Genomic DNA, 13,464 nt, shown 5'->3' with positions numbered 1-13,464 from the left:
ACTTTATTCAGATCACACACACACATACATACACACGCACAACACACAACATGCCTGCACACACACGAAAAATAGCATTATTTTGAAAAGAAACAATATTTTCATGTTAAGTCATATTGTACCTGAACATAAAAAAGATTCAGAGGATCTTTCTCTTTGTACACGTTCTTCACTTGCACACCTAGAAGTAAAGGAATCCAAGATGACAGAACTGCAGGTTGGTAAAGATTCCCATGTAACTGCTCAACTCTCAGCAGACTATGACTGGAGTGGAAAATAGACACTGATACTTGGGAGCTCTCTTTCCTGTAGCTAGTGTTGTCTGACCTGACACAAACATTACTTCTTTGAGGTGGGATGTGACTGTAATAAATCTTAAATTGAGGCCTTGGCTGAGGAGTCCGGAGGTGGTTAGCAAGGAAAGTGATATTGGAAACCATGAATGCGGCGATACACGCTATTCAATGGCAAAAGGTTTGCATTAATGGTTGGCCACCGTCACTTAAGAGGCTGACAGAATGTAGCTTATTAGTTGTATTGATCAGGGAATTTCAACAGACATATGTTCAGGAAAAATGCTTTCTGGTTTGCAGGTCAGAAATGAGAAAAAAATGAGAAAAGAAAGGCTGTAGGGCAGAAATTCAAAACCTTGTGAAATTAGAAAACTCACCACTTGTAAGCCCCAAAGAGGAAGAGATGAGAATAGAAGTGATTTTGAACTTCAGGTCCATTTTCAGCTGACTGTAACAACAGAGAAAAGAGATAGAAGTTGTCGTCTCTTCACCTTTGTGCCAGGGATCTCATGGCAGCTCTATTAAGTTCACAGCAAAGTAAATTAGGAAAGAACATTACTTCTAGGAAAGGACCTGAGCATGGTCTCTAGAACATAGAAATGATTGGAGGACTACATTATCTCAGATGCTTAATATGTTTTTGAGGGATTTGACCACGAAATACACTATGTGCCAAAAGTAAAAAGTGTTTGATTTTTCAAGAACAGAAATGACTTTCCAGCCCTCCTGTCCCCACTTTCCATACAACCCATTTCACATGTGGTCAGTACAGGTGACTGAAAGGGACTGCCCACTGTGAGGTGGATACAAGGCCCACAGGGAATGATGGATACAGGAAGCTCTCCCAGGGAACAGTATCAGAGCCCGATAGAGGCAAGGAGGAGAAGGAGCACAGAGATTCTCAGAGTCTGTTACTCTCTTGTATGATTGCTATTCTGTCATCTTTTCCTTCCAGCTTTACTGAGGTATAATTGACAAATTAAATTGTATATATTTACAGTGTGTAATGTGATCATGTGACGTATGTTACTTTGTGCAATGATTACCATCATTGGGTACTTAACACATTAATCCTTTCAATAGTTAGCATTTCAGTGTGTGTATGTCTCTCTGTGAGAGAGTGTAGTGATACTACTTAAGGTCTACTTTCTCAGCAAGTTTCAAGCATGCAACACTGTGTCATTAACTAGACTCACCATGCTCTACATTAAACTCCCAGAACTTAATCACCGTATGACTCAAGGCTTGTTTCCCTTGCCCGACATCTCCACTTTTGATCTCCAGGTATGCCCCACCCCTCAGCCCCGGCTCACCACCGTTCTAGTCTCTGTTTCTATGAGAGCGATGAGTTGGGCAACACGTTCCTAAATAACCAACGGCTCACAGAAGAAACAACAAATAAAATAGAAAATTCCTTGGGTTGAATGAAAATGAAACAAAACATACAAGGTCTTTAGGGACAAATGTAATGCAGTGCATAGAGAAAAACTTATGGCTGGAGACACCTATGTGACAAGAGATGAAAGATCTCAAATCAATATCCTGAGAGACATGTATGCATGTGCGCGGGTTCATGAAAAATAAAAAATCCTAGCGCTAAATACAGCAAAATGTAAGACGTGAGTATTTCTGGTAGTTTAATGTCAGTGCACATTTTTGAATAGCTGTATGTTTTCCCCATTATATATTATATGATGTAATTTCACTTTTATAACTATTGATCAGAATATTTAGAGGAACATAGAGTAGTCAGTGTAGATGTGGCTGAGCGAGAGGAAAATGTGAGGCCTGGCCTTTGGAACATGCATAGTGGTGACTCTTTCACAGGTTTCAGGTGTCTGCTCTTTCTCTTCCTCTTCCTCCTCACTCTCCTCTTCTTCCTCATTTCCTATTTGTGAAACCACATTCCTGAAAAGCTTCCTAGTATTTGGCCAAGGCATGTTAGTAGGCCAATTCTTTCTCCGGACTGCAGGAAGAATTAAGAAAAATGTGAAAGGACTATTGTTAAATGCATTGGTAACTTGTCAATATACCAAAGTGGACAGTTAAGATGTATGCATTGGGGAGTGCAGGTAATATGGCAGGTTGAGGGGCATGGAAGTTTGAAAGAGAAGACAGAGAGTACACATTGAAAGAATTTTTAAAATTACTGTCTTTCAAAGACCTAAAACATGTTTGGAAACAGTAGAGGAAAGAAAATATATCAGTTGAAACCTAAGTTCATATTTCACCTAGATTTCAGACGTTTAGCACACTGATCCTCTTTTGCCTCCCAAACCCACTGTCAATCACTATATGGGATGGTGTGAGTCTATGCTATCGTATATGTATTTTTGGTTCTTCAGAATTTAAACCTGGCGTTTACTTACAGAAAAGAAGACATTTATATCCTGATAAAGGAATTTTAAGCACATGGCAGCAGTTTAGCGAAGTGTTTGTATCACATGAGACGAGGCTTTCTGATTGGTTAAATATGTGTTTCCATATTCTACAGGAATATAAAATGAGTGCAGTAACGTTATTTCTAAACCAGACAGAGCCCTTCACCAGCCATGGGGCATGTCAAGAAGCTTCAGTGCCCAAGGGGGCAGCACAGAAAGGAGGATAGTTCAGTTCCAGGATAAGAGATGACATGTAGAAGAATAGTTGATAGCTAAATCTCTCTAAAGGCACCAAAGAGCGCTTTTCCCAGGTTTGCAGACCATGCTAGGGCATCATTTCCTGGACATCAGTTATTCCCTGAGAGCTCTTTATATTTTTCATAAGTACACATCACACGTATCGAGCACTATTAATATTTCTTACATTAATTTCATTTTATAAAAACTTTATAAGTTTATAATTTCATTGGTCATAGGCAATCATGTACATGAAATGTCAGATGAAATATTCAAATTACATGTTACAATATATTACACATTACAATATATATGCACACATATATATTAGGCACAGAGAGCAAGGAGAGAGAGAGAGAAGAGAAGAGAGAGAGAAGGAAGTCTGACACATTCAGAGTGGAAACCCTGAGGAAGGCAGTCACACAGGGGAATTACCTTTTACCTGGGGGAGGGTAGACTTTTGTTGTATTGAGGCTTTGGGTGGATTGGATGAGGACTTCCCACCATACAGAGGGCAATCTCCTTTACTCAGGCCACTGATTTAAATTTTAATCTCATCCAAAGCTACCCTTAGAGAAGCACTCATAATCATGTTTGACCAAATAACCGGGACTCTGAGCTAGTAAGGTTGACCCATAAATTAACCATTACACCTTCCTTCCAGCACACTGACAAGTTGTATGAAGAACGTAGAATTGGAAATTGGATTATTTGACATCGATTCCACAGTGACCCATATGGAAAAAGTGAAAAATAGGTTAAAATTAAAATGAAAACATTATTAATGATGAAGTTATATATGAACGGCATTTAACTTCAATGACTAAATTATTAATAAACTGAAATCACCTTTTTTTTTTTTTGAATTTACCACTGGATTTGAGGCCAAACAACATGGGTTTAAATATTTAATATATATGAAATACATATATCTAGCTGTTTGAATGGCATTGCATAGTAGGTTGGGTTTTCCAATAATTTGATTAAGGCAGGAAGCCAGAAAATTTGACCAATAGTCTGAGCTTCCTTGACAAATAGAAGAAAAAGAAAGAGGTCAGTTGGGAGAAGTTAGGCGGGAACAGGTGGTATGTCATGCAGGGGAGATATGAGCAAATGGCTTGCTTTCTGTTGTAGGTCTAGGTTCTGATCTGCCACATCATCTGAATGATTGTAGGTGATGTCACACTCCTAGTGAATTCCCTGTGCTGGAGGTGAAACAGATTTATAAAGATCACAGGAATCTGCTTGCTAGAGGCTCTTTATTTGAAGGAGCTCAGCAGTGAAAGGAGGACCATAGAGGTCGCTACTTTACCGAACGTGTCCAAGTATCATGATGGGAAGGGATCTCAGATGATCTGCAACCTACCCTCAGTCCATTTGAGAAGAAGAAAGGGGACTCAGTTTAGCAAGCCATGGGTCAAGAGGAAATGCACTGTAAGAAGGGCTTAAAGAGGAAGGTGTCAGCAGGAAGCCAGGCTCTTTTCATCCTAGTACGCACAACAAAATATCAGCCAGTCCCTTGGAACACGGCAGGAAGTTTATAAAGCAAGGAAGGTGAAAGCTCGAACAGGGTCATCTTCCCCAATCAAGAAAAGGTGCCCTTGACTACAACTTAGAGAACCCCCCTTCCCATCCTCCCACTGCCATAAACTGCTGAAACTGAGAGCTAAGGCAGGGATTCTGTGAGTCATGAGAACCCAATCCAGTGGGGAGAGCCTGGAGCAGCACATTTCCTGTTTTCAGAGTTCCAGTCAAGCCAATTATGGATGGATTTGCATTTTGGTTGGGACATGATTGACCAGGCCAGTTTTGGCAGTTCCACTTCCCCCTGGGTGGGGCAGCAAGCCCCAATAAAAAGGTCCTCTGCTGCACGACTGCCATCCTCCTGCTCCTCGAGTCCCGGTGACTTTGGAGAACCTGGTGAGTCTGATTCTTCAGTTCAGCTTCGTTCTTGGCCTCCTGAATGTTGCATTTATGCCGGAGATGCAAATTTGGTGGGCCCAAAGTTATGCTCATGGGTTTAATGCTACTTAGTGGACAGGAACTTGGAATTGTGGCACAATGGTGTATTGTAATTTTTAGATTTCTGAGAAAGTTTCACTTGTCCTACTGAGAAAGAAATTAATAGGAGACCTATGACATGAAGAAGAGGGAAAGCAGAAAGTATTTTTCCCTTCTCTATATCTTTGTGGTGTCCATCTGCTATGACTTCAGAGGCATTTATCTGAGAAGATGTGAGGATTTCGCCCTCGTGTCCTTTCTGCCTGTCCCTGCTCTGTGCACTAGTCATCCTGCTGGAACCACATGAGAGAACATGATGATAGGGACTGCTTGTGAGCTTGCCCCCCTTTTCAGAAGTAATAATGGCCTTTCTTGAAGATGCTGTTTCCATACAAGAAACAAAGCAAACAAAAGTATTTTTCTTTTGTAAAAGATTGTATGAGAAAAGAGAAGGTTTTCTGTGGGCTCTTGAAGCAATTTGCTAAGGACCAAGAAGCTAGAAATTTGTTAAAAGAAGGTGAAGGGTTAAAGAGCATTCTGAGCCATTGGAGAGATGCTATCTGATGGTGTAATAAAATATTTGGCTTTTCTCTTTGTAGGAGTTCCTTTTGTGAATACTGTCATACAATTTCTTTCAGATTCTAAGACTCCAGAAAGATGTCTTATCAACAGCAGCAGTGCAAGCAGCCCTGCCATCCACCTCCAGTGTGCCCACCAAAGTGCCCTGAGCCTTGCCCACCTCCACCATGTCCTGAGCCTTGCCCACCTATAAAGTGTCCAGAGCCTTGCCCACCTATAAAGTGTCCTGATCCATGCCCACCTCAGCAGTGCCAGCAGAAATGCCCTCCTGTGCCACCTCCCCAACCATGCGAGCCAAAGTGCCCACCCAAGTGCAAGTAATTGTTGCAGGTTCCATCTGGATCAGGAAAGGATAAGGACAATTGGCTCACCTAGTTCCCCAGCTCCACCTTCATCTTCTCTTCAAAGCGCATCATGGATACAGAAGAAACTTCTCCACTCTTCATCCTGCAATATGCCTGTGGTGATGCTGACAGCCTGAGGTTCCCTTCCTGAAGTGGCTGTACTGCTTCCCCTGCGAGGTAGCTGAGAGACCATGACAGATCTTCAGAAGGAAGAGCAGCAGCTCTCCTCCTGGGCGCCATCAGAGGATTCTCTTGCTGTCTTCAGTGTCTGTCTGCCAGCTGGGCAGGGGTTTCTACCAACTGAGCCATTGTTACTTATCTTCCATTTTGTGAATAAACTACAATCCCTTTGTGTGATGGTCAAATGTTTTCTTTCTTGTAAAAGTGCTTTTAGCAGTATCATATCATATCATCATCTGGGTTGATTTCTCTCCTTTGATGCCAAAGTTCAGGCTCTCACAATCAGTGTGATCTGAATTTTGAGTCATATCAAAGAGTATCTCTATAGAATTACAGATCCATGTTATTTTGTTAATTATTGCTTGATTGAGATGTGAAAGAAATTATTCAACTCCTTGGGATTTCGGCCCCTTTACTAAAATGTGGGACTATCATATTTACATTGCAAAGTTGTTTGAGGCATGAAGATTACCTGAATGTGTGTAATTTAGTTGGCAACATGCTTGACAGCTAGTTGGCACTTGGGGAGGAAATAGATCATCATTGTCTCCACCATCATCACTGTCACCACCTTCACCACTGTCACCACCGTCACCATCATTTTTGCTCCAGCAGGAAGCTGATTCGGACATAACTTAAATAGCAAACAAGAAGATTCTGAAGGTCTATTACCATCTCATATTGTGTTACTCTTTTCCGTTTTTAAACTCATTTGTAATATGATATTACAGATAAAAAGTTTTGGAAATTAGTGGAATATTCTGCAAAAAATCATAGTAGTTCTGAAAACATGGGATGCAGAGAAGAAAGGGAAATGAAAGCGTCCTGTCTGGCAAAGTGCTGCCTCCTCTCCATGTGTACAACCTGCTCTTCTTACACCAACAACACATCAGCCTCAGGGGGTTATATTTTTTCACCTTTGCAATTACTTTCCTGATTGGTTTGACCCCACCTTTGAAGCACATTGAGGTTTACAATGTTTATTTAGATTTACAGAATCACTTTTGCTATGCAGCTTGTTTTCTAAGTGTTTAGTTTACTAGTCAAGCTGTGAAAAGAGATATGTTCTCTCAGCATATCTCTTCTTCTGGTCCTAGAAGTGAAGGACTCAAAGATGATAGAACTGCAGATGGAAAAAGATTTCCATGTTACTGCTCAACTCTCATCAGACTATGACATGAGTGAAAAATCAACACTGATATTTGGGAGCTGTCTCTCCTGTAGCTAGTGTTATCTGAGCTGACAGAGAAAGTAGTTCTTGAGGTGGGATGCTACTGTAACAAAGTTTAAATTGTGGCCTTGGTTTAGGAGTCTGGATGTGTTTGGCAAGATATACTGATATTGGAAACTATAAATGTGATGATACATGTTATTCATGGCAAAACTTTGGCAATTATGGTTGTTCAGATTAATTTGGGAGGCAGACCAAATGTTGGTTAAATGTTGTATTTTTCAGGGTATTTCAATAGACGTTTTTTTTTTCATTTTGAAGTTCAATTTATTCATTCTTTTCTATCACTCTTTTGTGCGCTGTAATCAAGAAATTATGAAACCCAAGTCACTAAGAATTTCTCCTATATTTTCTTTTTTTCTTTAATAAGTTTTACTGACATACAAATTGACATCCAATAAACTGCATATATCCAAAGTGTACAATTTAATCATTTTTTCCTATTAATAATTTATATATGGCAATCCCAATCTCACAGCTCTTCCCTCCCAACCCCCCCCCCGCTTTCCCCACTTGGTGTCCATATGTTTGTTCTCCACATCTGTGTCTCTTTTTCTGCCTTGCAAACACGTTGATTTGTACCATTTTTCTATATTCCGCATTTATGTGTTAATGTGTGATATTTGTTTTTCTCTTTCTGACTACTTCACTCTGTTTGACAGTCTCTAGGTCCATCTGCATCTCTAGAAATGTCCCAGTTTCTTTCCTTTTTACAGCTGAGTAATATTCCATTGTGTACATGTACCACATCTTATTTATCCATTCCTCTGTTGATGGACATTTACGTTGCTTCCATGACCTGGCTATTGTAAACCATCTTGCAATGAACATTGCAGTGCATGTGTCTTTTTGAATTATGGTGTTCTCTGGGTATACGCTCAGTAGTGGGATTGCTGGGTCATATGGTAATTCTATTTTCAGTTTTTCAAGGAACCCTCATACTGTTCTCCATAGTGGCTGTTTCAATTTACACTCCCACCAACAGTGCAAGAGAGTTCCCTTTTCTCCACACCCTCTCCAGCATTTACTGTTTGTACATTTTCTGATGATGGCCTTTTGTACTTGTGTGAGTTAATACCTCATTGTAGTTTTGATTTGTATTTCTCTAATAATGAGTGATGTTGACCAGCTTTTCACATGCCTCTTGGCCATCCATATGCCTTCTTTGGAAAAATAGCTATTTAGGTCTTCTGCCCATTTTCTGATTAGGTTTTTTTTTGATATTCAGCTGCATGGACTGTTTATATATTTTGGAGAGTAATCCTTTGTCTGTTGATTTGTTTGCAAATATTTTTTCCCATTCTGAGGATTGTCTTTTCAACTTGTTTATAGTTTCCTTTGCTGTGCAGAAGCTTTGAAGTTTCATTAGGTCCCACTTGTTTATTTTTGTTTTTATTTTGTTTACTATAGGAGGTGGGTCAAAAAAGGTCTTGCTGTGATTTATGTCAGAAGTGTCCTTCCTGTGTTTTTCTTTAGGAGTGTTATACTGTCTGGCCTTCCATGTAGGTCTTTAATCCATTTTGAGTTTATTTTTGTGTATGGTGTTAGGGAGTGTTCTAATTTCATTCTTTTACATGTAGCTATCTAGTTTTCCCAGCACCACTTATTGAAGAGGCTGTCTTTCCTCCATTGTATATCCTTGCCTCCTTTGTCATAGGTTAGTTGACCATAGTTTATCTCTGGGCTTTCTATCCTGTTCCATTGACCTATATTTCTGTTTTTGTGCCAGTACAATATTGTCTTGATTACTGTAGCTTTGTAGTGTAGTCTGAAGTCAGGGAGTCTGATTCCTCCAGCTCCAGCTCCTTCCCTCAAGATTGCTTTGGCTATTCAGGTTCTTTCGTGTCTCCATACCAACTTTTAGGATTTTTTGTTCTAGTTCTGTAAAAAATGCCATTGGTAATTGGCGAGGGATTGCATTGAATCCGTAGATTGCTTTGGGTAGTATAGTCATGTTCACAGTTTTGATTCTTCCAATCCAAGAACATGGTATATCTCTCCATCTGTTTGTGTCATCTTTGATTTCTTTCATTAGCATCTTATAGTTTTCCAAGTACATGGCTTTTACCTCCTTAGTTAGGTTTATTCCTAGGTATTCTATTCTCTTTGTTGCAGTGGTGAATGGGATTGTTTCCTTAATTTCTCTTTCTGATCTTTCATTGTTAGTGTATAGAAGTGCAGGACATTTCTGTGTGTTAATTTTGTATCCTGCAATTTTACCAAATACATTGATTAGCTCAAGTCATCTTGTGGTGGCATCTTTAGGATTTCCTATGTACAGTATCATGTCATCTGCGAACAGTGACAGTTTTGCTTCTTTTCCAATTTAGATTGCTTTTGTTTCTTTTTCTTCTCTGATTGCTGTAGCAAGGACTTCCAAAACTATGTGGAATCATAGTGGCGAGGGTGGACATCCTTGTCTTGTTCCTGATCTTTGAGGGCATGTTTTCCGATTTTCACCATTGAGAATTATGTTTGCTGTGGGTTTGTTGTATATGGCCTTTATTAGGTTGAGGTAGGTTCCCTCTATGTCCACCTTCTGGAGAGATTTTTTCTTAAATGGGTGTTGAATTTTGTCAAAAGCTTTTTCTGCATCTATTGAGATGATCATGTGCTTTTTATCCTTTAATTTGTTAATATGGTGTATCACATTGATTGATTTGCCTATATTGAAGAATCCTTGCATTCCAGGGATAAACCCCTCTTGATCATGGTGTATGATCCTTTTAATGTGTTGTTGCATTCTGTTTGCTAGTATTTTATTAAGGATTTTTGCATCTAAATTCATCAGTGATATTGGTCTGTAATTTTCTTCTCTGGTTTTGGTATCAGGCAGATGGTGCCTCATGAGTGTTGGTGTGTTACTTCCTCTGAAAATTTTTAGAAGAGTTTGAGAAGGATGGGTGTTAGCTGTTCTCTAAATGTTTGATAAATTCACCTTTGAAGCCATCTGGTCCTGGACAATTGTTTGTTGGAATATTTTTAATCACAGTTTCAAATTCATTACTTGTGATTGGTCTGTTCATATTTTCTGTTTCTTCTTGATTCAGTCTTGGCAGGTCATACCTTTCTAAGAACCTGTGCATTTCATCCAGGCTGTCCATTTTATTGGCATAGTGTTGCTTGTAGTAGTGTCTTATGATGCTTTTTATTTCTGTGGCCTCCGTTGTGACTTCTCCTGTTTCATTCCCGATTTTATTCATTTGAGTCTTCTCCCTCTTTTTCTTAATGAGTCTTTCTAGAGGTTTATTAATTTTATTTATCTTCTCAAAGAACCAGCTTTAAGTTGTATTGCTGTTTGCTACTGTTTTCTTTGTTTCTATTCACCTATTTCTGCTCTGATCTTTATGATTTCTCTCCTACTAACTTTGGGTTTTGTTTGCTCTTCTTTCTCTAGTTCTTTAGGTGTAAGGTTAGATTATTTGGGATTTGTCTTGTTTCATGAGGTTGGACTGTATTGCTATAAACTTCTCTCTTAGAACTGCTTTTGCTGCATCCCATAGGTTTTGGATCATTGTGTTTTCATTGTCATTTGTCTCTAGGTATTTTTTGATTTCCTCTTTGATTTCTTCAGTGATCTCTTGGTTATTTAATAGCATATTGTTTAGTCTCAATGTGTTTGTGTTTTTTGCAGTTCCCCCCCCGTAATTGATTTCTAATCTCATAGCATTGTGGTAGGAAAGGATGCTTGATACAATTTCAATTTTCCTAAATTTCCCAAGGCTTGATTTGTGACCCCAAATGTGATCTATGCTGGAGAATGTTCCTTGTGCACTTGAGAAGAAAGTGTAATCTGCTGTTTTTGGATGTAATGTCCTATAGATATCTATTAATCTAGCTGGTTTATTGTGATATTTAAAGCTCATGTTTCCTTAATAATTTTCTGTCTGGATGATCTGTCTATTGGTGTAAGTGGGGTGTTAAATCCCCACTCTTACTGTGTTACTGTCGATTACCTCTTACATAGTTGTTAGCATTTGCCTTATGTATTGATGTGCTCCTCTATTGGGTGCATATATATTTATAATTCTTATCTCCTCTTTTTGGATTGATCCCTTGATCTTTGTGTAGTGTCCTTTCTTGTCTCTTGTAACATTTTTTATTCTAATGTGTATTTTATGTGATATGAGTATCAATATGCCAGCTTTGTTTTGATTTCCATCTGCATGGAATATCTTTTTCCATCCCTTCACTTTCAATCTGTATGTGTCCCTAGGTCTAGAGTGCGTGTCTTGTAGACAGCATATATATGGGTCTTGTTTTTGTATCCATTCAGACAGTCTGTATCTTTTGGTGGGTGCATTTAGTCCATTTACATTCAAGGTAATTATGGATATGTATGTTCCTCTTCTCATTTTCTTAATTGTTTTGTTTTTGTTTTTATAGGTCCTTTTCTTGTGTCTCCCACTTAGAGAAGTTGCTTTAGCATTTGCTGTGGGGCTGGTTTGGTGGTGCTGAATTCTCCTAGCTATTGCTTTTCTGTAGAGCTTTGGATTTCTCTATTGAATGTGAATGGGATCCTTGCTGGGTAGAATATTCTTGGTTGTAGGTTCTTCCCTTTCATGACTTTAAATATATTGTGCCACTCCCTTCTGGCTTGTAGAGTTTCTGCTGAGAAATCAGCTGTTAACCTTATGGGCGTTATCTTGTATATTATTTGTCGTTTTTACCTCGTTGCTTTTGATAATTTTCCTCTAGTTTTGGCAATTTGACTGCTATGTGTCTTGGGCTGTTTCTCCTTGGGTTTATGCTGCCTGGGACTGTTTGTGCTTCCTGGACTTGGGTGGCTATTTCCTTTCCCTTGTTGGAGAAGTTTTCCTCTATAATCTCTTCCAACATTTTCTTGGGCCCTTTCTCTCTCTCTTCACTTTCTGGGATGTCTATAATGAGACTGTTGGTGCACTGAACATTGTCCGAGTGGTCTCTCTGGCTGTCTAAATTTCTTTTCATTCTGTTTTTGTTTTTATTCCTTTCTGCATCAGTGACTTTCACCATTGTGTCTTCTGGGTCACATATTCGCCCTTCTGCCTCAGTTAATCTGCTATTGGTTCCTTCTAGTATATTTTCATTTCAGTTATTGTGTTGCTTATCTCTGTTTGTTTGTTCTTAAATTCTCCTAGGTCTTTGGTCAACGTCTCTTTCATCCTTTTGGTCTTTGTATCCAATCTTTTTTCAAAGTCCTGGATCATCTTCACCATCATTATTCTTTTTTTTTTTTAAAATTAATTTATTATTTTTTGGGGGGTACACCAAGTTCAATCATCTGTTTTTATACACATATCCCTGTATTCCCTCCCACCCTTGAATCCCCCCCACCCTCCCTCGATTCCCACCCACCCTCCTCATCCCAGTCCTCCAAGGCATCTTCCATCCTCGAGTTGAACTCCCTTTGTTATACAACAACTTCCCACTGGTTATCTATTTTACAGTTGGTAGTATATATATGTCTGTGCTACTCTCTCTCTTCGTCTCAGCTTTCCCTTCACCCCCCGTGCCCTCCGAAACCTCAAGTTCTCCAGTCCATTCTCTGCATCTGCATCCTTGTTCTTGTCTTGTCACTGAGTTCATCAGTACCATTTTTAGATTCCGTATATGTGAGTTAGCATACAATATTTGTCTTTCTCTTTCTGACTTACTTCACTCTGTATGACAGACTCTAGGTCTATCCACCTCATGACATATAGCTCCATCTCATCCCCCCCTTATTTTTTCTTTTTTTAGTATATATCTTTTTTTTTCCTTCTTTTTTTTAAATTATTTTTTTGAGGGGGTACACCAAGTTCAATCATCTGTTTTTATACACATATCCCCGTATTCCCTCCCTCCCTCATCTCCCCCCCACCCTCCCTCGAGTCCCCCCCACCCACCCCATCCCAGTCCTCTAAGGCATCTTCCATCCTCGAGTTGAACTCCCTTTGTTATACAACAACTTCCCACTGGCTATCTATTTTACAGTTGGTAGTATATATATGTCTGTGCTACTCTCTCACTTCGTCTCAGCTTTCCCTTCACCCACCGCCCCCTCCCAAACCTCAAGTTCTCCAGTCCATTCTCTGCATCTGCGTCCTTATTCTTGTCACTGAGTTCATCAGTACCATTTTTAGATTCCGTATATGTGAGTTAGCATACAGTATTTGTCTTTCTCTTTCTGACTTACTTCACTCTGTATGGCAGACTGTAGGTCTATCCACCTCATTACATATAGCTCCATCTCATCC

The 13,464-nt window shown here is 39.4% G+C and overlaps 1 protein-coding gene across 2 annotated transcripts; it reads left to right on the top strand.

Moving 5' to 3' along the window:
* The first annotated feature begins 4,777 nt into the window (after nt 1-4,777).
* Nucleotides 4,778-6,115, top strand: LOC130860104 (small proline-rich protein 2E-like). Of its 2 annotated transcripts, none has more exons than XM_057747927.1 (2): nt 4,778-4,831; nt 5,551-6,115. In XM_057747927.1, exon 2 carries the CDS (start codon nt 5,570-5,572, stop codon nt 5,810-5,812), a length of 243 nt encoding a protein of 80 aa, XP_057603910.1. In that variant the 5' UTR covers nt 4,778-4,831; nt 5,551-5,569; the 3' UTR covers nt 5,813-6,115. The 2 variants fall into 2 exon arrangements, with proteins under 2 accessions (XP_057603910.1, XP_057603920.1); XM_057747937.1 differs by having other exon boundaries at nt 4,786-4,831; nt 5,512-6,115.
* Nucleotides 6,116-13,464: the final 7,349 nt, after the last annotated feature.

The sequence above is a fragment of the Hippopotamus amphibius genome, chromosome 1, assembly GCF_030028045.1.
Source record: "Hippopotamus amphibius kiboko isolate mHipAmp2 chromosome 1, mHipAmp2.hap2, whole genome shotgun sequence".
NCBI classification, from domain to species: Eukaryota; Metazoa; Chordata; class Mammalia; order Artiodactyla; family Hippopotamidae; genus Hippopotamus; species Hippopotamus amphibius.
This window is presented reverse-complemented; position numbering and strand designations above follow the sequence as displayed.

Bases quoted from the DNA above. Each gene is read 5' to 3' on its own strand.
- LOC130860104 (XM_057747927.1), top strand. From the start codon at position 5,570: ATGTCTTATCAACAGCAGCAGTGCAAGCAGCCCTGCCATCCACCTCCA.